Source organism: Hermetia illucens, chromosome 5 (genome assembly GCF_905115235.1).
Source record: "Hermetia illucens chromosome 5, iHerIll2.2.curated.20191125, whole genome shotgun sequence".
Classification (NCBI taxonomy): Eukaryota; Metazoa; Arthropoda; class Insecta; order Diptera; family Stratiomyidae; genus Hermetia; species Hermetia illucens.
In genome coordinates, this window is record NC_051853.1 from 36,653,668 (window position 1) to 36,678,988 (window position 25,321).

Here is a 25,321-nt window from a genome sequence, read left to right on the forward strand (position 1 = left end):
TGCGGTTATTTCGGCACCCATTTCCCTTTTATAGGTGTTGCGGAGGGCTAAGTTGTGGATGGCTTTAATGTTAACTCTCACCTGATTGTCAGAGGCGATTCTGGGTGGTGTTGTTTTTCGAGCTTGAAGCACCATGCCAACGAGATATTGATCCGAGTCTATATTGGCTTCCCATATGTTCTGATATTCATCAAGGCTCAGAGGTGACGGCGTTCAATCAACACGTAATGAATTTGGTTGGAAGTGGTCCCACGTTTCTTTGTGGACCACTTTCCACTCGAATCAGATCATTATCATTTGTATTTTGGTGTAAGCTATGAGAGAAGGTATCCTTCTCCGACTCTGCAGTCTCCTCTGTGGAGGCGTGAACGTTAACGAGGCATTTATTTCTAAACTTATGTTTTCAAAGCCGGTAACAGCAGGTTTCATTTTTTGGCTGACTAAGAAACCTACTCGGAGCACATGGTTTACTGGATGGCCAGTATAATATATGGTGTATTGGCTCTTCTCCAGGAAACCGGTCTCCGTCGAACACATACCCTGTAACGCGCATCTGAGGGAGAAGAAACAATGATCAGGACTATGATCCGTCGTGTATCTTCCCTCTCGATCGCGGCACTTGGGTCCGGAGATTTACGGCTCCACGTGCTCGGTCGAGCCGTTTTTTTATTTTCCAGTTTTAGCTCGCGTTCTGGTTTTCATCGTTAGGCCGTCGTGAATTTCTTTGTTTGTAGTCTATTTTGAAATCCGATCCTGACCCACGCATCGGTATAGACACGTTGATTTTGTATTAATGACACGAGAAGGATCAAAGCGCTCTAAGAACCCCCCACATTTCCGAGCTTGGCTAGCACAGAGGCGTGCAAGAACGTATCGACCGAGCACTTTGATGGAGCTTCAGTCTTTGCAGGCGGACCTTCACGGTCAATTTCATCAACTTTTTAGGTTTCTGGGATAGCTCTTCCCTCTAGGTCGTTTTCGGCTAATTAGGATGGTCGTCTGGTCCTCCTATTTCGACGAACGCAACAATAACGATGTAAGAAAAGCTCCAGAAACTGATCGAGCCCCGAAACGTGATTTAATTGACCAGAGCCCTTAAAACCTTGAACCCAAAGCAAATCGATAACAAAGTCCTTGTTTCGATTTTAGCATCACAAGGTCTCTTTCGTCCTTTTACTCACCTTTTGCTCACAAACCTCTTCAGGCTATTGTTTCCAAAAATATGATAGCAATCTCTACCCTGAAAGTGTATGTTCATAAATTGTTCATTACCACCCCCGTGACACTTCATATAAGAAATATCCCATTGTTAATCCCTATCAGAGCATTCTATAAGTCTCCATCAAATCTTATCATTTTCACACCAAGAACTTTCTGCTTATTTGACATAAAAACGCTTTGCAATTAATTTGCTCTGTATTCGCAACTGTCTACTAGGAAGTTACTTACCTCGCCAATGTTGCATTATCCAACCACTCCAGCACATAGAACGTCTCCGTCATTAGATGTGGAATGTACTTGTCGCGATAAAAATTAATTAAGCAACTCCTAGAGCGAAAATTAAATCTAAGGATTACATGAAAATACCACAACACCAGGATCGTTGGTGTTTTGTGCTCCTTCAGCTTAAATACAGCGACTAATTACTGTAGCCGTGGCGGATCGAAATTAAGGAAAACGCTCGTTGGCATTGTTTAGATTGTGTCCTGAAGCGAGAACCTAGAATAATAGTAGTGAAATTGAACAGGGGAGAAAGTTGCCAAGTTCCGGAAAAAGTGAAAAGTATCATTTGGAATCCTGTAAAAGTGAACCACAGCAGCGGAGGGAATCAATCTTCCTAGCGGCAATGAAAGCAACATTCTTACTGCTCCTTGTTTTTATTATTATATAACAATAAATTTAACAAATGCACTAGAATTTACAAAGCCAACGGAATTCAACGATTATGTTTATCCTCTAGGTCCCTTCAATGTTAACTGCTGAAATGTAGAAACGGAAGTACGAAATAATAATTAACAGTCCTTATGCTATTGTTTCATAGTAGCCGTGGACGGCCAACTAAACTCTTGCTGGTACATCGCGTAGGCCATCCAGTAGAGCAGATTGAAGAGCCCGAAGGACATAGGGAACGCTATCCGCGAGACTTGATCTATCAGCGAAACGCTGTTGATATGACGGCTTCCTGTTCAAATAAACAAGAATAGTACATTCATAGATAGAAGATATAAGAAAACATACTTTTGGTCGTGGCTTCACGCTGGCGTTGCTTTCGGAACTTTTCATCCCCCAGAAGGCACAGCCAGATTTGTTTCCACTTTGGTGTTATAGGTGGTTCAGTCTGTGTTGTTCTCTCCATCGTAGATGCGTGCGAGGATGGAGGCTTGAAAATGTGAGTTGGGTCCTGGATGGGTTTAAATATATAAAAAGATCTTATCAAATAATTAGAGACTTTACATTATATATGGGACAAATAAGTGAATTCTTTCTTCTGAGGCTGGTGGACCTCTGCGGAGAATCTCGAATTGAACTGCTGAGCCTCGAGGATGAGCCTCCGCCACAACCACCGATTTCTTCAGTGATATCATCTATGTCTTCCCATTCATCATCATCAATGGGAAATTCGCCACTTCCAACCTAGCGAAAAAGAGGGGTTGTTTAACGGAAAAGAAAACGAGATAAGAATATTTCGTTGGCTTGGATCACTTTAGTTAACAATTTATTATAAGTTGTTATGTGGTATGAGATAACCCAATAAGAAAGCTTCATAAAGGGAAGTCAATTGTGATAGGGATGAAAATACCTTTGTGAAATAATGCACCCCAGCGAACTCTAACAATGTTGCAATCGTGTAAAAGAAGCTCATCAGCAAAAACCAATCCAAGGCCGTTGCATACTTGACTTTCGGCAAGTCCGTCCTTGAATCGAGGCTGATTGTGGAGAGTGTTAGCACCGTCGTAATACACAATCCAACACGGTCACTAGTGGCCTCGCGATGAATCCAAAACGACACCCACGAAAGCACCACAATTAGAATGCATGGAACATACACCTGAAAAATACTATTTGCTAATTGGTCCTTCCTGACGAAATACACCTGCCAACATGACCTCCACACACTATACATACCTGAATTAAAAAGTAGCCCGTATGTCGTTTCAGATTAAAGGACACATGCAGGACGGAAAAGTCTCCTTCCCGGCGAGTGAATGTAAAGTTTCTATGGGGCATACTAATCAAATCAAATTGATTCAAAGTCATCCCCGGGACAAATGTGACGGCATCGTTGCTGTGCCATTCATAGACCAGTTGTCTGCTTGTATACGCGTCTGAATAAAAATTATTATTTATTATTTTTCAATTTAATCAGTGAAGTAGCGTTTCATTCAGCTCTTTCAGATTCCGAAACTAAATATTTTAGACTATCCCGAATCTGAACTTTCTCGGATAATCTAGACCACATACATGCATAAAGTACGACAAGGTGAGGGGCAAAGGACTCTTATTCATGAGTTTCAAAATTAAAGTTCAGAAAGGCAGAAAATTAGTTCACAAAGTTGACTTTAGATTCTCGGAAATGAAGGTAGTAAAGGTCTAGGATCTATTTTGGGAGACGGATGGGTAACACACCTTGAGCTCTCTGATGTTTATAGCGCAAACATTTTGGTTAACAATACCCTTGCACACTAAATTGCTATCAACAATATTTAAAATGGAGAATGAATACATTCAGCCTACTTTGGGCAAAATTGTCAACTAGTTCACTTAAATTGGAAAAATAATTAAAAGTTAGGATTTGTAATCTCCGCCAAAGAGGGTCCTGAAATCGAAGAAGAGTTGGGTCACGGCAGTCTGAATGGCCAAAAAGCATCCTCCCTCTCAGTGGTTAGGTAGGCAAATTGTAGACATTATTAATAGCAGCTGCCATATTTTCCATGTACCTTATGTTCCATTTAGATAGAGACTCCCCTGTGATATGGGGATTAAAAATTCACTCAAAGTATTCCCTGTTTGTCGTAGAGGAGACTGAGAAAATTTGTGGAATGGCAACCTAAAAAGTCCGAATTATACTGTGAATTAAAAGTTTTATACGTCCCGAATTAGGACGGACGTCAGGCAACCCCCTTGATTACCATAAAATTAAATATTATTATTCGCACAACTACAAACGTGTTAGGCCTCAGTCGCAAGAAATGCCGAAACTAATGATTTGAAGATAATAGAAGATCTCCGCCGTAGCCGGTCCCAAGCCCTGTTGTGAAAGGAGGACGGATGGATAGCTTCAGTCTGAATGGCTGTACGCCACCGCAGCGTCTCACTGAGGAAACTATCACTACATCTGGCAGTTAGCTATAAAATGCAAATCCATCTATGAGAGCAAGGAGAGATTTAAGGTCCAGTACGGATAACCGGCGGGAGGCGTCTGACTTGGTGACTGGGTGGGGCTCCCGCAATGGACAGCACAGCGTCGAAACTACTAGTTTTGGAGGGCCGTTCAACGTTCGAGCTATTTCGCTACAATCTGTAGCGACCATTTCAGCAGGTTCGCGTAGGCAGCGGATAAAGTGGACTAAGGAAATGAACCGCTTCATCATACGCTCCTACTACGAAATAACAGCGAATCCGGTACAACATCTTACCGCCTCTCGTTCCATCAGAGATTCGTCGAAGGTTTCCCGCAATTCACGCACGTCACTATGCAGCAAGTCACAGACCAGTACCGCTATATAGCTGACAACGACACAATCCCGGCCACCATCAGGAAACGTGCTCAGCTTGAGATCATCGCCGAAACCACGGTCCAGCTGAAGTTTCCGCGGAGGTTGGGTACGGATTCCAAAGAGCATGTAAACAATTGGTTGGTATGTACCATCTATAAGATATTCTCCTCTATTTTGTTAGGCCGGATAGCCCCATACGCCCAGAACATCATTGGCCCATACCAAAGAGGTTTCACTCCAGGCAAATCAGCAACAGATCAGATTTTCTCTCTCCGGCAAGCGATGGAAAAACTGTTGGAATATGGACAACAGTTGCACCATCCAACCACCAACGAAATTCATAAGACTGACTAGGCTAATCCTGACCACTGTGCGAGGCCAGATAAAAGCAGCAGGATCACTCTCAAGACCATTCTATATCAACAACGGTCTACGACAAGGAGATGCCCTGCCATGCGCCTATCCCTCGAGAAAGTAATCCGTGATGCTAAGGTAAATGCAAGAGGTACGATCCTCTTTAAATCCACCGAATTACTGGCCTATGCTGACGGTATCGACATCAAGGGAAGAAGGACCCCAGACGTACAAACTGCCTTCATCCAGACCGAGCAGGCCGTGATTGGCGCGAGATCTTAGGGTGCACATCAATGAAGGCAAGACAAAATATATGGTGGCAACGTCAGCACCAACCAACAACATCAAACCGCACTGGCCAAACGGGAAGAATAAAGATAGGAGAGGAGAGGAGAACTTTGAGACTTGAGGATTTCTCCTATCTAGAGTCGAAAATCACAACCGATAACAGCTACGATGATGAAATCCGCGCACGGTTGTTGTCAGCCAACAGAGTCTATTTTAACTTACAAAAACTGTTCCGCTCGATACGTCTCACCATAGGGTCAAAGCTCTTACTGTATAAAACAATGATCTTGCCAATCCTCATGTATTCCTTGAAGACTTGTGTTGTTAGCACGAAAAATTGTGAACTCTTGGCCGCGTTAGAGAAAAGAATCTTCCTCCTCCGATCCTCCTTCCCCTGCATGAGGATGGACTATTCCGTAGCCTATATAACGACGAAACCTATGAGCGATACCATGACCGTCAGATTCTGGATAAAATCCGGCTCAATAGGTTACGATGGGCGGGTCACTTAATCCGTATGGCTGAGGATGATCCAGCCGGGAAAGTCTATAAGTACAGTACTATGATAGAAAAAGAAGATGAGGCAGCCCCTGCCTGAGATGGAGGGATGGCGTAGGTCAGGACACCAGACAGCTTTTAGGGATATCGAATTAATGGTCCTCGGCGCAAAACCGGGATGTCTGGAATTCCTTATTAAGGCAAGCCTGGACCGGATACCGGTTGTTGTGTCGTTGATGATGATAATGATGATCCCCATTAAACAGACACTGTCACTATCACTGTCAGTGGCAGTAACGTACCCAGAACTCAGAGATTTGAATATCTCAAATCAATGCTCTCAGCCAATGGAGGACTGCATTATGAAATTCCTTACGCATTTGCGCAACCTGGATGAAGTGGGGTTCCACAGCTGGTGTTTTTTATGATCGACGTAGTAAGGAACGTCTCAAATCAAAAGTTTATATCGTCCGCCCTGTCGCCCTCTATGGTTCTAAATGTTGGCCGATTATAAAAAGCAATGAACGGTGTCTCGCGGTAATGGATACGAAGATGTTGCTTTGGATTAGTGGCGTTACACGTCTCGGTCACATCCGAAATGAGGATATCCGTGATCGATATGGGCTTGCCCGGTCGTGGAAAAATTGCGAGAAAGGTGCCACGTAATTCGCGTTGATGAGAATTCACTTGCCGTCTGAACATCGAAGACAATGGAAGACGACCAAAAAGACAACGAAAACAACGGTGGACTGCTGTGATTTTGTATCGCGGCGGACAATATGAGATGTTCGGAAAAGAACAGATTGGACAGTCTTTTCACCATCGGTGAATTTCATAGTTCATTACATATGTTATTTGCATTTTTTGCAATCTTTGGAGGGTGTTCCGCTTCCGTTTTCTAGTATCAAAACGAGCACCATTGAAAGTGCCAGTTAGTTTGGTCCGTTTCCCTGTGATCAAAAATCTATTGACTTAAAAACAAGTGCATGAACAAACCGATTAAGGTAATAATCAAAGCTAATTACTATTTTTGCCCATCTTTTATGCTATTTGAGAATTCCATATCAAAAAAGTTATAGCTTTTAAAACCTTCAAATTTGGAAACAATTTTCAATTTCTGCCAAAGGAGTGAATGAATCAGAAGGAGCAATATATCCAGTGAGCGTTTTCAAATATTTTTAGAATTGTTGCGATGAGATTCCAAGCATTGCAATGAAGAAGAGCAACTGTATCATATCTTTACTCCAATTCTGGCCGTTTTTCTCACAGTTCATAGTTAAATTGTATTAATTATAACGGATACTGATCGCCTTTTTACAGAATTCGTAGATTTCAGAGACATAGTAAGCAACACTCATTTGTACCTGACATTGTCTCTCAGAAAACTCAAAAAGTAATGAATGCTTTGATAAACGTTCCAAGTTTTTTATACAACAAAGGAAAAATAAAAAAAAAATAATACTATGTATTCCCAGAGCAAATTCTCCTCCTTTTTTCAAACATTAAATAAAAAGTTATGTTACTTACAACTTCCTAGAATAAGTGGGCACGATTGTCTATCCATTGGGAAGTTTCGCAATTCCATGGGGCACGTAGCCTTGATTGTCAGTCTGTCAAAATAGTAAACGGAATTAATTATCAATATAAATTTTGCAAAGTATTATAAATAATAATAATTCCTTCCAATTAGTCCAGTACGTCATCATTACAAACTAGAGTCAACCTCAATCCTTAAAAAACATTTTATCCCGCCAAGCTAAGGTCAAAACTGAATGATTTTCGTTCTGGGTTACATAATTCGCATTTATCTTATGTTTGGCCAATATGCATATATAAGGGAGCGAGTAACATCCACGAACTACTTCCTGTTGCTGGCCGCTGGTCACTAGCCTCTGCGCTAGATGAAATTCCCAGTCATCTCTTTTTTTTACAAAATTATAGATGCCTATGTAGCGGTATTTTTTTCTCAGGAACCAACGCAGCTGCCATTTTACGTAAAACTTTGGATTATGTCCGTTGTACCTATGATCAAAAAGCACCCAGAATTTTAAATTTAAAGGAACCGCGAATGATAGAACTCGTTATTTTAAGTTGATGTCACCAATGCATAATTAGTGTCTGCCTAGCGTCAACTGTTTAATTTTGTCGCATTTAAATATTGATAGATTTGTGTTGCTAACGAAATTTCGGATGATAATGCATTGAAAATATTGAAAAAAGTCTTTTGGGAGTTTGCGCTGTCTAAAATCCGGGCATGCCAGTGGTATAAGGACTTTAAAAGCGGCCGTACATTGGTAGAGGATTTGTCTCGTTGCGGATGTCTATCCACGTCCAGCACTGATGAAAACGTCAAAAAGGTGGAAGAAATGGTGCTCGAAAATTGTCATAATTGCCTAATAGAAATTGCTGATGCTGATGAAGTGAGCGACGGGAGCGGAATCTCATTCGCCTGTTTCTGAATTTATTTGCTCAAATAATGCATTCCATAATGTGCAATTGCCCTAATGTTCGCCGCAGATTGCACATTGTTGAATGCATTCGGGTGAATTGATCTTGACAGGGAGGAATGATTTGCCGTATCCGTAGGCGCACGCGTATGTTGCTGCAACATGAACTCTCGGAGTTCAACCGAGTTCAAGGTGAGCGTAGCGACTTGGGGAGCGGTTCGTGGGTGTACAGCAAACCAACGACCGCTGGGATTTGCAAAAAGAGATTCGCACCTGGAATTGCCGTGAAGGCGACACTGTGGGGAACGATCTCCGAATTTGCCTTGAGCTGCTAAACATCGCGGGAAGATGAAGTGTTCTTTTGAAAACATTTCCAAAGGTTCTATTAAGTGAATTATTGTGAATTGATGAACCTCGTCCACCCTTTGATTGGAGCAATCAAAATTTGAAAATCCAGTTCGCCGGGTTCTTGTTGTGCTGTGTGTTTGCCAAAAGTCGACAAAAATATGTCAAAAAGTTTCGAAAGAAGGAAAATTAATAAAAATTAAATTAAATTAAAATTTCGACAGGAAAATATCGTTTGTAGTTTGATTGTGAAGAATCGAAAATAGAAAAGTGAAAAATTTTCATGAAGTGAAATCAAAAGAGAAGATTCTCATTGGTACGAAAGGAAAAAGTTTTCAGGCAACCTGTTGGCATGGTTCATTGCTAACCGTACGCAACGCCACGCTTCGAAAACTAGCCCCAAAAGAAACCACGATCGCTGAAAATGATTTTGGAGGGAAAATTCGGTCGAGTTTTGGTGTCTTGAGGAAAATCGTACTGGATAATCCAAATGGTTAAACTTGAAAATTAATCTTCTATTTGTGTCATCCAATGTTTACTCCAGTTGATTTCCACTTAAAAAAATCTGAACATGAAACGTTGATGTTTGATTATCAGTCGGGCTGATAAAGTAATATTATTCCCAAAATCAGAGACCCAGTGTTCAAATTGCAGACATTTTGAATTAATGGAGAATAGTACTTTAGTGCAACAACATCCGTATTCCATAATTGGCTATTCTTCAATCTTATTAAAGAAAAGAAGCTACATGCCACAACCAGTACCCCACCAGTTTTAAGGACTCAGTCCTTAGTCATCCGTAGTCTCCACAGAGAGACAGACCCGACTGACAAAATGCGCGAACTCAATGAAGAGTATCCGCACCTAAAGGTGAAAAGCGTGCCGAATCTAGTCACGTGAGCCGACAAGCTTCTGCACAGCCAGAACCCGACGCTTCCGTTGAAGTCACAATTGGGGCTCTTCATGGCTACTTTCGGACCAGAACTAGAGCTCAATGAAGCGTTTAGGGTGAAATATATTCGCCACCAGAAAATTTCGCTTGAGGAATTCAAACTGATTCAAGAAGTGCAGTGCTATAACTGCCAAAACTTCGGGCATATCGCCCTCAATTGCTCCATCGTACACCGGTGCGTGAGGTGAACGAAAACGCATGTCCCGCCAACTACCGCGGATGCCCGGCATATACGAACATGGTTGTCAGAAGGGAAGTTGGCAGGGCAACAAAAAATGCCGGGGCTATGAAAGGCGGTGACTCAGATGTCACAAAGCTTGGCCAAACCGGGCGTTTCTAACGCTCAAGCAGCTAAGAATACTCTTCCTAAAGCCGCAGCCCCCCAAACTCCTCTTACCCAAGCAACTAGGAATACTATTCCTAGAACTGCAGCCCCTCAAGCCCCTTAAGATAAACGAAACTAACAAAAAAAATAAATCGTACTAAATCCTGCACAGTAGAAGCATTCCAGATTGTCGGTCGTCGTGTGAAAATTCAGAAAGTCATAGGTCAATCACTTATTCATGAAAAACAAATATAGCCTTAGTATCACACGCCATTATTTTGAGCCGAGCCAACTTTCTAAAAAGTTGCTCAACTCCTAGACGATTCAATTTACAACAAATTGTTTTCCCATTCATTGCTTTATAATCAAAATTTCTTTCCATAAAATTTTCAACAGCGGATCCATTGAAACTTCTAAGTCCTTACAAATCACAATTTACGATCCGCATTCCTAGCAAACCGAAAAATTTACGATACAACCGGGACATCATCATTGCTGTGAAAACATCCCTCTTCGCGTGCCTCCACTTTCCATTTTCAATTAAATTAACTCACCTCATTGAATAGAGTATATCGCCATCCTGGCTAAGCCGGAGCAGCTTATTAGGGACTGTAATTGTGTGAATATGCGATTGTTTACCGTTGTAGAAGTAAGTGTCTGGCCTCCAGATCTTATCCAGCATCTTTTCCAAGAAAATCGGACGCACACGCGGAAAGTGAGATAAAAGATAAGAGAATGGGAGTTGTTCAAGCGATTTTCACCGGAATATTATGGAAATCACAAAACGCTATTAATTTACTTAAAAATTACCTTGATACTAAGCGATAAACTTTTTATAGGACCCTTAAAACTTAGACGTTTATCGCGCCAGTACTGACGAAAGTAGCAATCCATTGAGTAGTCCATGTCTAGCTCGGATACTGGCCCCATACTGCGAATTAGCATATTCGTCCTAACAATTGTTGGCACACCTGTGTGTATGAGAAACCGGAATGATGCTGTCTACTTACATCCTAAAATGTTTATATACTCCCACAAAACATGGCCATTTCGGCTAGAGCTGCAAAAGTATCTTATCTGAGCAACCGAATAAAAGTTTCAATTTGGTTTACAAGATTGATTTTTATGCAAAGAGCTTACAATTTACGGAGTCATCCCTTTGAGCGAAACTAAGATCCTTTTGCAGTCAATGCAGCCGGTGTACATGCAAATGCTATTCAATGGGCAAAAGCAAACTCTCTGGTTTCGCACTTACCTTTCCCGTGTGTCGGCAGCTGTGATCGCTCATAACTTTTGAGCAGGTTCTCAAGGATGATTGAAATATTCTTACTCAAAACATCATTCGGAGCAGTTCGTTTTCGCACTCGAATCTTTTCCATGTAGGATGCATTCGATTTCAGGACATCCAACGGTAGATCCACTCCTTCATGCAATAGAGGCGAAATCGTGGTGGCTCTGAAGGACTCATAAATCCTAGCAACCGGAATCATTATGGGTATCGATGGTCGGTTGGCAGTTGGTAGTGATGCGGCAGAACCAACTCGAGTACTACGAATGGAATCATAAGAATCGTTCAGATTTCTGAAAGAAAACAGAAAAACACACGTAGGACGAGAGCAGTCCTTTTGCGAGCCAAAGAATATGCAGCTTAAATGTTAGTTTTTATGTACTCGTGTAAGCAGGTGTTGCAGTCCTTTTCATCGTGGCAACATATTACTTTTCAGATAGCAAATTAGATACAAGGCACTTCTGTGATGGTGATGAAAGACGTGTTTATTTTATTACAAGGGATTACGACCTGTGAGGGCTTCGAATAGGACGTGAAGGCGATTCATCATGACGTTGAAAGATACTCCGGGCTAAATGTGTTGATATCTCGCAGAGCTAATATTATAACAGATACTGCAGATACACCTCCAAAGAAGACTTTTTCTAAAATATAGTATCTTAAGAAAGGAACGAGGCTATCCCAGCTTCTCAGTTCAGTTGAAATTTATAGAGCTTTGGTAAAATTGAAGATTGGACTTGTTTGGTTGGTTTGGAAATATTTTCGAAATGTATAAAAGTTGAAGTTGTTGAAACTACCAAACAGTTGTGTACATATATATAGCATATTGTGATGAAAATCACTTTAGAAAGGTGAGTGAAATTTGATGTAGTGAAAATTTTAGAGAACGAATAAATTGTAAGTCGAATATGTAGTTGGGATACTTGATTATAGACGGCGAAAATATCGGCGCGAAGTTGCGCCAATAAAATAATTCAGATAAGTGTAGAAATTTCTTTTATGAAAGTTTCGGGGTTACACGTTAAAAGTCGGAAGTTTGACGGTTTAGGAAGCAGCAACTAGTCCGAGTAGGCAAGTCTTGGTGTTTATGTAACAATAGGTGGGGGTCAAGCAGTGCACTGCAGGATAAACCGACACGAAATATAGCTCCCTGAGGCCAACCTATCTCTCTCTGAAGGAAAGCTGTCTCTCCTCTAGGGCGATGAGTGGCTTTTCAGGGGCCAAGCCTCTCGTCTACCAAGACCGTTAGTGAGTGGTGATAGCCACACCCTGTACGAGGTGACCCTACTATTAAGAAAACGTTACGGATCTAGACTGGGGAGTCGAAAAACACCTCCCCCAATCCAGGGTGTCATGCGAACCGTACCCATTAGATAGTTTCCAGTCGGGGGTAACTGACTGTATTCGAACGGAGCCTCACTGCGTGCGCTGGGTCCTCTGGGACCCTGTCGCAGTTTGGACAATTAGGCGAGGTGTCCAATTTAAACCTGTACAGATATTGACGATATCCCCCATGGCCCGTGAGAAACTGGGTGAGATTATAATTGATCTCCCCATGCTTTCTCTCCAGCCACTCCCCGATGGAAGGCATCAACCTGTAAGTCCAACAACCCTTTTCTAACTGGTCCCATCGCTATTGCCTTTCGGCTTTTTTCACCTGAGATAAGGTAGAGATGGACCTAGTGTTATAAATGTTCATCATTTCGGTTGCCAAGATTGCCATTCCCGAGATGACGAACGCTGCATCGTCTGAGACGGTCCTGAAGGCAGAACACACCCTTAAAGATGTTCTTCTGTAAACCGTACTCAGTTTATGTGTATTGCTTAAAACCTGCAGTGCTTTTCCCCAAACTGGAACGGCATACAGCATTATAGAGCTCATCACCCTGGCTATGAGCAGCCTGCAAGTATGCCGCGGGCCTCCTACGTTCGGCATCATCCTTGCCAGAGCCATACTCGTGGTGGATGCTCTTTTACAAGTATGCTATATGTGCTGCTGAAAATTAAGTCCTCCGTCTATCATCACCCCCAAGTATTTGATGGCCGGCTTGGAAGTGATGATACGATTCTAATGCCTCTCTGATACCTGGTCGCCAGTGAGTAAGTTAGACCTTATCGTGCTACGGGGGGCTATGACACGGTGGACCTCCTTACCCCCATACTCGTGGGAATCAAATGAGTACCAGTAATCAAAATAAAATAACTAAAACCAATAAAGCGGAACCCCGTACCGCACACAAACTGATTAATCAGGTGTAGGCATATCTCCACTGCTGTAAAAGCAGGACTAGCAAACGCACGTCTGAGATAAGTATATCAGACGTCAGGAAGGAGACAGGTGCTAAATGGTACCTGCACTACCTGAAGGAAGGCCTGAAACCAGAAAAGGACCTTAAAAAGGCTCAGGATAAACCTAAGCCATCTTTACCGGAGCCGAGAAAGCGGGGAGCAGCAAAGATTAGCCCGCATGAAGGGAATGCTCCCAAAAAATCCAAATCTGAACCCAAGGGGAGGAGAAAACCCGGACAGGTCAGGAGTGAGGCAGGACTCAGCAAGCCCGCCATTAGCTATGCTAGTGCGGTCAAGGGCATTCGACTGGCCATACTGCCAAAAATATTTCCCGAGCAAATACTCATTCATGAGAAGCAGCCGTCAAGCAGATGTACGAGGAATGGACTTGAAACTTGAAACTTGTGTTCACGGAGATACGCTTTCGAGCAGGTCTTATACTGATGGACTGCGCGACCGAAGACACTGCAGAGTGGATTGGGACCATAGTTCCTAAATTGCCAGACTGGGAAGGGGCAGAGCTGCCAACATGTGCTGGAGACGATATACCATAAGCACAAATAGTGACAGTTTTTCTCTCAAAAGCCGCGACAATAGAGACGGAAAATTTCATGAGCCTCATAATCGCTCAGAATGAGGATCTCCATATCCGATTATAGAGAGTCTTCAGAAGCAAGGTGGAGGGAAAGAGTAAACTCCTCACGATCAGGGTAGATGACCGATGCCTGGAGGCAATCAAACATCGAAGTAGCCATATCAGCTATCGATTTGGCAACATACCCGTTCATGTGCACAAGGAAAAGCCTCGAAAAGTCTCGAAAGCTATAGAGGCGGAAAGGACTGGATCAACCAGGGAAGTAGACCTGCTGCCCAGTGAAGAGCGAAACCTGGGCGACCTAGACCTAGAACTTCTAGGGCTCAGGGTAGACAGCGACGCGCAAGAGGAGACACCATGCCTGAGGAGGAGGGCGATACTCCGACAGTGGGGAAGAACTCTAAACAATAACGGAACCTGTGTGTGACCTTGTGGCTATCCAAGTCTCATTGGAAGCCAGAAGGAGCGCTTGGGAGGCAGTCGTGCATCGGGATACTTTCCGGGAGACGAATTCCGGGCTCCACCGGAACAAGTCGCTAAACTGGTGAAGCACTGTGAGAAGAGGGCATTACCACTTCTCCTCGGCTTCGATGCCAACGCCCATCACGAAGTCTGGGGAAACAACGACACCAATCGAAGGGGTGAGTACCTTCTTGAATTTATTCTTAGCAATAAGTTAGAAATATATAACGTAGGGAACATTCCAACATTTGTGACCAGCACTCGACAGAAGGTACTAGACATAACTCGAGGAAATACTCTTATGAACGGGGTGGTCAGAAATTGGAGGGAGAATAATCAGATTCGACATTGAGGGTACCATGGTAGAACCTGGCAAGAATGAGAACAGAGGTGCGAAAACTCTTTAACCGGGCGAAATAAACCGGGTACTGGCAGAGCTACGGAAATGCATTGACTGCGTATAGCAACGCGATCAGGGAAGCAAAACGGAACAGCTTCAGGGAATTCTGGCAAGGGATCGAACAGATCACAGAAGCAACTAGGCTTTACAAGGCTGTAGCCAAAGACGTGGAAATATCCTCTGTCTGTTTGAAGAAGGAAGGTGAGATATTTACCGAGAATGAGGAGGATAGAGTACACCTGCTTCTCAGAACTCATTTCCCGTCCTACTCTACGGTGGCAGGCGACAACATCCTGCCTGACACGCGAACATCGAATAAAACGCGAAGAAAGAAGAACTGGAAACTAGCAAAAGAGGTATGCTCAGAAGCTAGGCTACGGTGGGCAGTGAAAACTCTTAAACTACTGAAATCTCCCGGAGTAGATGGCATTTTCCCAGCACTAATCCAGAAAGGCCTAGGAATCATCTTAGATTCTCTTCTGAGGGTGGTAAGAGGAAGCATAGCACTGGGATATATACCAAGGGCATGAAGACGGACAAAAGTGGTCTTCATTCTGAAAGCGGGTAAAAAGGATTCTTTTCACCCTAAATCTTTCAGACCAATTTGTCTAACATCGTTCGTACTCAAAACGATGGAGAAGGTCATAGACAACTACAGTAGAACTAGCGTTCTAAAGCGTAATCCCCTAAATCACTGTCAACACGTTTACCGGGCAGGACGGTCAACTGAAACTGCTCTGTATCAGCTGACGGATATATCACGGGATGCCATAGAAACAAAAGAAATAGCACTGTGTGCGTTTTTGAATATCGAAGGAGCATTCGACAACACATCGCACACAGAGATACAAGATGGCCTGAGCTGCAAGGGAGTGGGAAACACCCTGGCATTCTGGATGAGCAAAAAAGCAGGCAAATAGAAGTACCGACAGGTACAAATTCTATTGTCATGAACACTACTCAAGGTTGTCCACAGGGCGGGGTACTATCACCGCGTATGGTAGTAGACGAACTCCTGGACGTGCTAACAAATACTGGAATGCAAGTCCAGGGTTACGGGGACGACATTGTTTTAATCTGTAGGGGTAAATATAACTTCGGATCAATCCAGCCAAAACCACCATAGTACCATTCACTAGGAGAAGTAAGCTTGATCACCTGAGAGCCATGAGGTTACATGATATGGAGGTGAAACGAGAACCAGAGGTGAAATATTTGGTAATTTCGCTAGACCAAAATTTACTCTGGAAGACACATGTTGGAAAGCCACGACGGCTCTGATGACTTGTAGGTCCATAGCAGGAAAAAAAATGGGGTTTCAGCCCGGAAATACTACTTTGGATATATACTGCAATAGTATGGCCAATGATTATCTATGGAGCGGTAATCTGACCAGAAACTCCAAAGACTGGCTTGCGTGTGTTTCAATGGGGCAATGAGGATATGCCCAACGGCATCCCTGGAGGGCCTTCTGGGATTAACCCCTTTCCATATGCACATACATATGCAGGCAAGGAGGGCAATATTCAGGATGGCCGAGAGTATCAGTGAAGCGGGAAGCTTGATTGAAGATTGATATTCTTTCTAGGCGGTATCCCGAATTACTGATACTAAGGGATAACATTACAACGAGGTTTCACGTTAATAAGAAGTTTGAAACACGTTGGAGTAATAAGACAAACTGGGAGAGCGTGGCTTCAACCAGCAACTAAGTACTTGGTACACTGACGGGTCCCTCACAGCAGAGGGAGCGGGTGCCGGTGTCATTGGTCCAACGAAAATGTACATCAAGCCAATGGGCAGGCACACTAGCATATTCCAGGCGAAAATATACTCCATAGACAGATGTGCCTCCTTTAATCTCCAAAGGAACTACAAGGGGCAGAACAGAAGGCAGAACATCTATTCTTGCCGATAGCCAAGCAGCGATCAAGGCACTTAGGTTCTACCAGGTGAACTTTAAACTGGAATTGAAATGCCTTGAGAGACTGAATACACTCGGCTCGTTCAACAAGGTCTGGATACTCTGGGTTCCAGACCATGCTGGGTTGGAAGGCAACGAGGCAGCAGACGAACTAGCCAAGAAGAGAGCAGGGACGCCTTTACACGAGCCAGAACTCTTCCGTGGAATTGGAAACGGTTTTATGGCTATGACATTAAGAAATGAGGAGGCACGCTTGAGGGATATACGAACCTACCAGGAATGGAGCAGTTCCGGGTGCTTATTGGGGGATACGAACCCATGCGCACAAATGATTGCTTAAACCTCACCAAAAAGCACCCCCGGATCATAGTGGGAGTTCTCACTGGTTACCTAGGCAAGATAGGGATATCCACGAACCCTGCCTGCAGGTTTGTGCGGAATGTGATGAAACCTCTATACACGTCCTGGGACATTGTCCGGCACTTGAGGCAAAGTTCAAAGATCTGGAACTGGGGAATATACTAAAGTTCCTGACAGTTAAAGGCTTACTTGAGATACTATAATTAATAGGTACACTATATCCGGCAAAAGGGGCACAATAGTTCTTTAAGGACGCGATGTCACACGGTGTAACAGAATAATAATAACTTACAAGAAATGTAACATTCGGCGCCAAAATCTATTATGAGCAACTTCTTCGAATAAAAAGTAAAATCAAGGAATTTTCTTAAACGGTAATTAATATTCACTGAAATTTCCGGATCTCACCTTCCTTTCAAATGACACACGACACGTTAAGCTTCGAAATCGACTTCATGCCATTTTCAAAACCAACTAATTGGTTCAAACGCACAATCCAATAACAACCAGACCGTTGGAAAACCATGATCAATAATGCCGAAGAATATATTATTAATTAATTGTTTTATTCCTGCGGACCTATCTATCTGTGTGAATGTACGAATGCGAGGAATATCTAAAATTTGTATCTACTTACCCAAAAGTAACGGTCGTATTCTCCATACTCCACTTCGAAAATTTCTTAGTAGATGTAACATCATTTTCGTATTCTACAGTTTTCCTTGAAATTTGCTGCTGAAGTGTGGGTCCTTGCAAGGACTCGCCAGCCATACTTACCAATACCAATGCCCTATAAGAAAAAATCTCCATCAATTATAATCACGCTAGTAAACACATAAATAATGCATCACATAAGTGTGTGGAAGCATACGTGAAGTGACTGGTGTGAATAGCGAAAACAATAGGCCAGGAATTCATACATGGAATGGATGACTTGCCTAGGCTTGCCTGGTCGAAATAGTTATAAATCCTTATTTCCGATATTGAGGTCAAGTAAGTGTAAAAGAACATTATTGTGGGTATTAAGAAGTTTATTAGAAAAGAAAATCCCATTTTTGTTCGTGCCCTACTTCTGTTTTAGGGAAGGACTTTTTTATAATTGAGTTATAGTATTTGTGGCTTTGAAGCCTGGGCGTGAATTGAATAAAAAAACGTGCCTATTCGGTGTTTTGAAAAGTGCAAAGTATGTTCAAACTTCTTTTCATTTAAGCAAGCCAAACAGGATGTTTTTAATGACTCCCCTACCTCCACAACAAATTTCCTTTGCCCGCACTGAAATCCCTTTTAGGAAACAAGCGGATTAATTTAAAAATGTAACCGTTAACATATTTAGTATTACATCCCATCGCATCTAATTTTATAAATACCAGGATAAAGAATAAAAAGAATGCTGCAAATGTCAATCTGCAACGAAAAAGAGGGAGTGGAAAGCACAGCCAATTTCCGCCCAGCAAAATTGGTTTTCACTAAGAATGTTGTTAGGAAACAAATTTGTAATTGCTTGTCAATTACCATCAAAACTACAGGAGGCAGGACATATTATAATATGAAAGAAGTTCAGCGACAGTTGAGTGATTTGTTCCTTACAACTGGAAGAGGAACTCAAAAATCTAATAGCTGTTAATGAAACCTGTACGTGAAAAAATACTGAATTGAGTATTGGGATGACATAACTGATTAATGAATATTGAAAGCGGATGGTTTTCTCCGACAGTTGGGCCTCAGCATAATAGAAAAATTCGCCCGCTTATGTATATACAATGTGTACCTAATTGGTTTCACCCAACACACTCATCAATTCTAAAGAAATCGTTCCTCACCCATGATGTATTCCGCCAATGCAAAAAAACATATATATAAAAAAATCATTAACGAATTCCTTCACAAAACTACTTCTTAATATCTCCATAATATGTCTTTTTATTCATCATCATCATCAACGGCGCAACAACCAGTATCCGGTCTAGGCCGGCCTTAATAAGGAACTCTATACATCCCGATTTTGCGCCGAGGTCCACCAATTCGATATCCCTAAAAGCTGTCTGGCGTCCTGACCTACGCCATCGTTCCATCTTAGGCAGGGTCTGCCTCGTCTTCTTTTTCTACCATAGATATTGCCCTTATAGACTTTCCGGGTTGGATCATCCTCATCCATACGGATTAAGTGACCCGCCCACCGCAACCTGTTGAGCCGGATTTTATCCACAACCTGATGGTCATGGTATATCGCTTATAGATTTCGTCATTATGTAGGCTACGGAATCATCCATCCTCAAGTAGGGAGCCAAAAGTTCTTCGGAGGATTCTTCTCACAAATGTGGCCAAGAGTTCGCAGTTTTTTTGCTAAGTACCCAAGTTTCTGAGGAATACATAAGGACTGGCAAGATCATAGCCCTCTACAGTAAGAGCTTCGTCTTGGCTTCACTGATCTGCAGCCCAAGATCTCGCTCCAATTCCCGCCTACTCGATCTGGATGAAGGTAGACTGTACATCTCGGGTGGTTCTGCCCATGATGTCGATATCGTCAGCGTAGGCCAGTAGTTGGGTGGACTTGAAAAGGATGGTGACTCTCGCATTTATATCGGCATCGCGAATCACTTTCTCCAGGGCCAGGTTAAAGACGACGCATGATAGGGCATCCCCCTAACTTCAACCGTGTTGATGTTGAATGGTCTTGAGATTCATCCCGCTGTTTTTATCTGACCTCGCACATTGGTCAGGTTCAGCCCAGTCAGTCTTATCAATTTCGTCGAGATACCGAATTCCCTCAAGGCCGTGTACAGTTTTACTCTGGCTATACTATCATAGGCGGCGGTCGATGGATAGATGGTGCAACTGATGTCCATATTCCAACAATTTTCCCATCGCTTGCCGCAATGAGAAAATCTGATGTGTTGCTGACTTGCCTGGAGTGAAGCTTCTTTGGTATGGGCCAATGATGTTCTGGGTGCAAGGGGCTATCCGGCTTAGCAAGATAGAGGAGAATATCTTATAGATGGTACTCAGAAACGTGATACCTTTATAATTCCTGCACTGTGTGATATCCCCCTTTTTATGTATGAGACAGATAATGCCTCGTTGTCAATCGTCAGGCATTGATTCGCTGTCCCATACTATGAGCATTGGTTGATGTCTTTTTATTAGATGATATATTTGTAAACACTTGGGTTTGACATTGCAAAATGACCAGTTTATTGAGCCGCATTCCATTCAAAGGAATCTGCGGAAGCACTTCTTTCTTAAACCTGGTTCTTCGTACTTCCAAAGTGAATCTATAATATGCAACCCTTTCCACCCATGATTATATCCTGTATTCCTATCTATTTAACAACATCAGGAGTTGGATGCAAAAGTTTCAGCCTGAAGTCGTAAGTTCGAGTCGATCGTCCACCTTCGAAATTTACTGGGAAATGTCAAGGATCCTTTGGCATCGGAGGAAAACAGCAAAATCTATCGAATAACGTGCAGCGCTTGTAATAAGATATACATAGGACTGACTAAACGCCTGATAATGACTAGATTTAATGAATACATCAATGAAGCGGTAAGTAGTGTTCAGAAACAAATGTCGTGCAGAGAATCATCAGTTGCAGCGCACATAGTTGAAGAAGGCCATACTATTCAACATCTTGAGCTCTTGCATCATGCAAACCGGACGACAACCTTGGACCCTTGAGAAAGTTTATAAATTTTGAGAAAAGACGCGACGCGGTTATTAAACACAGATTCAGGAAGCTGCCACTCGAAATTAATAAGACTCGCTGCGGTAATTAGCAGGTAATTAGATTGATAGTTTAAAAAAAATGTAAAAGTAATTGAAGTAATTAATGAATAATTGTAAAAGAACCTTATAATGGCAATTATTTTTAGCAACTTTGTACTGATGAAAGGGGTAAGCCGCTCCCGAAATATATATTTACATTTAAACCAAAAAATTGTAGTTTGGAGGAAGCGACCCCTTGTCTATCAATTTTAGGCTAGACTACAAGTAGCAGACGAAAACCTAATCTCCCACTCAAAGTCTGCTTGTTGTAAGAGGCGACTAGCAGGGATAGAAATTTACGGGTTAGCAACCTGCAAATTTTGAAACTTTATTACTATTGAAACGTCAACAATGCCTCGGATAGGTACTGACCTCACACCAAAGACCTTTGGCTATCGAATGCGGATTGGTTTCTAGATTGTGCGCCCGTTCCTTCACAACGGTAGCGATGATGGGACTCTGGAGGGTACGCCTCTCCCTCTTGTCACACTAATGGCAATGTGTTTTTTACTCTGGTAACAAACGCTAATCCAGTATCGTGTTGTTTCTGACGGCCGCAAGGCGCACTCTCTTGTTATTCAAGTCGATTTCTGAGAGGCTTCTGACTGCAAGATTCCGGTCCAGCTTAAGGAGTATCTCACACACATTACATCCCACGACACCGAACGAGTAATCAGACTGACCACTTCGCGATCAGCATTAGCTTTAGTAGTTGTCCTCTGGATGAACGTAATAAGAGACGTTGGCACCAGCCTCGAAAGGGATCACCATCTGATGGTCGCTAATCTTCGGCCACGTGTTATGTTCGCCATTGGATAGCAGATATACTGAGTAACCCGCCTGAGAATCTCAATGAACAAGGAATTATGAAAGCGGATCAACGAACGTGTGTTGAAAGATCTATTGATCGCTGCAGATGACGACAGATGTAGTGAAGGATGGCGCAAATTGCCATGATTTTAGAAGTGTATACCGCAAAACGAAAGAGCTTGCATTTTTTTGTTGGTACTGTGAAAGATGTTAACGGTTGACTTCTTATACACGAAAAAGAACAGCTAGAGAGGTCAGGGAAAACACTTCACTACGGTTCTGAACATTATCACATCCGCTCCGGGTACTCCTGGATCATCTCAACTGCTATTCATCGATTTAGAGAAAGCTTTCGATAGTGTGAACAAGAAATGTATCTGGCGTACTCTTTGTAAGAGAAGCATTCCAGAGAAACCAATAGCTATTATCAGAGTGACATATAATGGCGCAAAATGTCACAGCTGCGCCGAGGTAACATCATAGAGGATTTTGACGTCCAAAATGGAGTCCACCAGGGTTGTATCTTGCCACCGACATTATTTATTTTTATTATCGGTTACGCTCTTTATCCTCCCTTGTCCGGAAAACGTGGAGGACTACAATTGACGATGACATCTATTTGCTTCCTCACCGTTCTCATTGGGTCATGAATCTTGGACAAATAGCTCTGGATTTGGAAAGAGAGGCAAGTAGGGTTGAACTGAAAATAAACACAAACAAGCCAACAGTAGAGAGAGTGCACGGCCCTCAGAAAATCATGGCGCGAACTCAAGGGCAGCTCAGGTAATCTACGATGGCACGTTGGTGTGTTTGGCCCGATGTACCAAGCCAAGCTGTAAATGACAACCATACATACCTCTGAAATCTAGTAATCTAGATAAAAGTACACACATAGATAATGCGTTTCAATCAATATAGTGGTATAGCTACGTGCGATATATGGCCCATACAGATCTCATATGGAGAGCATCAGACTGTCAACCTTGGTCCTTAAAATGAACTCCATCTGTTTTCCTCGATAATGTCACTAAACTAGCAGCCGCCTTACAACTTCGAGCAGTCTCTAACTATTTGGTATATGCACACCTCGTCAGTTTTGGGAATGAGCAAGCGGATTTTCGGCTATCGATATATAGCAATCGCAGTGCCTTAGCTATGGAAAATTGCATTAAATGCTACATGGATAATAGCGGAGTTATAACGCGATAGACTCCAGATCCTTTTCGGAAAAGCTCTAGTCCTGGGAGGTCACCACTGAGGACATCATTGCAACTCGCCAGTCGAGATTCGTCGCATAACATGGATAGGAGTACGATGGTCCTCAGAACGATGCTAATATTTTTTACCCAAAAAGCAAATGCGCAAAACTGAAATAACAATTCTTTCACTGATAGAACCCATAAATGAAATGTATGAATTCATTAGGAAAAGCAAAGTAACCATCGAAACATCCGGTCTCTAATAAGGAGCCCTACACTTATAGCTTTAAGTGTATGTGCTAAAGAACAATTTAATATCGTATTGGAGATCCACACATATTATGTAAAGAGAAAGAGGGTGTAAATGACCGGCATGTCGAAGGTCTCCTACAAATCAACCTGAACCTCGATAACGCAGCTCAAAACATACTTTCAGAAACCATTCGAAAATAAAATCTAGGCTTGACTGTTATAAACGAAACATAACGAAAATAGGAAAACAAGCCGTATAGAAACTAAAGACCACAACCCCAAATAGAGACCATAAACCTAAAAAACAATTCCAAGCATTTAAATGCGTGAGCCTTGTAGTGGGGGAGGCGCGAAATGAATACTAGAAGTCATATCCTAATTGAAACCTTTGTGGATCTGAACATTATACTGTTCATGCCAACTTTCCTCCCTTCTTCTAAAAGTTGGCTGGTCCACAGGAGCTTTTAAAAAGAAGATATTCCTTGTGGCTCTAAAAGAAGCCACGAACCGAATCGAACGGTGACGCTACATTGTCGCAACGCTATTTCTACCACGATAGGAAACAAAACTAATTTTGAACGCTCTGGTCTGGGCACAAGGAGATTTTGTCAGAATGCAAGAGGGAAGCCGGATGTCCCTATGAAGGTCATACAGAAGGGCAAATGGAATTGCAATGCATGGACGTCAAGACAAACCAATAGGAGGCTACCTACAAGGCTGCCGTCAACGAAATACTTGTTAAAAAATCCCCAATTGAGATGCTAGCACTTTTTGTCGAAAATAATTACACCGATTTTCCAATAACAGGATTAGAGCGGAGCGGAGGACATTTCAAACAAAATCCTTAAACTGGCTACTGATACCAGACAAGCGTGGTTCATGAAGATATTTGAATCGTGCGCGGTGAAATGAGTGTTTACTGCCCAGTGGAAGAAGTTGACTTCACTACAACCAACTAACTAGCGTGCTCTCTTCTCGCCCTATTTGCCCTTTTGGCACTAAGAGGGCGTTATACAATAAGCAGCATGGAACGGGTGGTCTATCAGAACGACAGTATGAGTTTCGGTACATGATACACAGAACGAGGCAGACAACGAGTCGAAGAAATACATTTTGACGGAATGTATGTGATTCCCATGGGTCCGTATTGGGCCGGAAAAGGATACCTTCTATGAGGCAGTAGAACGAACCCTCGAAGCCTGTCTCAGGTTTTAACAGTCAAGTAGGGACGGAGCCCGTATTCAGGTGATAAATTGACTCCTACAGCTAATCATCTGAAGAACGTTATCATAAATATGGCCACAAACATACTTGGCCCCAGCCGCAAAAAAAGTTGGAACTTCTGGTTCGACGACGAATGTAAACTTCCAACGGAAAGAAAGCATGCCGCAGACCGAGTAATGTTGCATTCTCAAAGGATGCGGGAATACGCAGAGACTTATCACGAACTCTGGTGGGCGGACAAGCGACTCCACAGGCGGAAGAAGGGAGTCTGGGAGAATAAATAGGTCTGTGAACTTGAAAATTACAGGGAGTAACAGCACCAGGCGCAGAAGTTTTACCGAAAAGACAGCAGAATGAACTTTTATACACTTCGCTACTCACGCTGCAGAGACAAAGAGGGAAATGTGATTTCTGACAGAATGGGCATATTGGAGCGATGGATCGAGTATTTTGATGATGCTCGGTGAGTTGGAGGTCCCGCCAACTAAAGACGATGGACGAATACTACAAACAGTCATCATCAGTCACATTCATCGGCTTAAAAATCATAAGTCGCCAGGAGCCGATAGAATTACAGCCGAATTAGTTAAATATGGAGGCGACCACTTACACCAAGTGGTTCATCAACTTGGGCTCAAGGTATGGGACAGCGAATCAATGCCTGACGATTGGCAACGAGGCATTATCTGTCTCATACATAAAAAGGGAGATATCACACAGTGCAGTAATCATAGAGGTATCCCGTTACTGAGTACTATCTATAAGAAATTTTCCTCTATCTTGCTAGGCCGGATAGCCCTATATGCCCAGAGCGTCATTGTCTCATAC

General features: G+C 42.7%; 1 protein-coding gene across 1 annotated transcript in view; it reads right to left on the reverse strand.

Moving 5' to 3' along the window:
- Window positions 1-1,879: 1,879 nt before the first annotated feature.
- The window catches only part of LOC119657355 (gamma-aminobutyric acid receptor subunit alpha-2), an 89,561-nt gene continuing 66,119 nt past the window's right edge, over window positions 1,880-25,321 (reverse strand). Inside the window, exons 2-11 of the mRNA XM_038064229.1 lie at window positions 17,883-18,035; window positions 11,183-11,508; window positions 10,738-10,898; window positions 10,482-10,609; window positions 7,386-7,468; window positions 3,127-3,326; window positions 2,801-3,049; window positions 2,455-2,634; window positions 2,239-2,401; window positions 1,880-2,182 (exon numbers count right to left, since the gene is read on the reverse strand). Of these exons, the coding sequence (XP_037920157.1) occupies window positions 2,028-2,182; window positions 2,239-2,401; window positions 2,455-2,634; window positions 2,801-3,049; window positions 3,127-3,326; window positions 7,386-7,468; window positions 10,482-10,609; window positions 10,738-10,898; window positions 11,183-11,508; window positions 17,883-18,035 (1,798 nt within the window). The 3' untranslated portion in view covers window positions 1,880-2,027. The remainder of the gene's footprint in view (window positions 2,183-2,238; window positions 2,402-2,454; window positions 2,635-2,800; window positions 3,050-3,126; window positions 3,327-7,385; window positions 7,469-10,481; window positions 10,610-10,737; window positions 10,899-11,182; window positions 11,509-17,882; window positions 18,036-25,321) is intronic.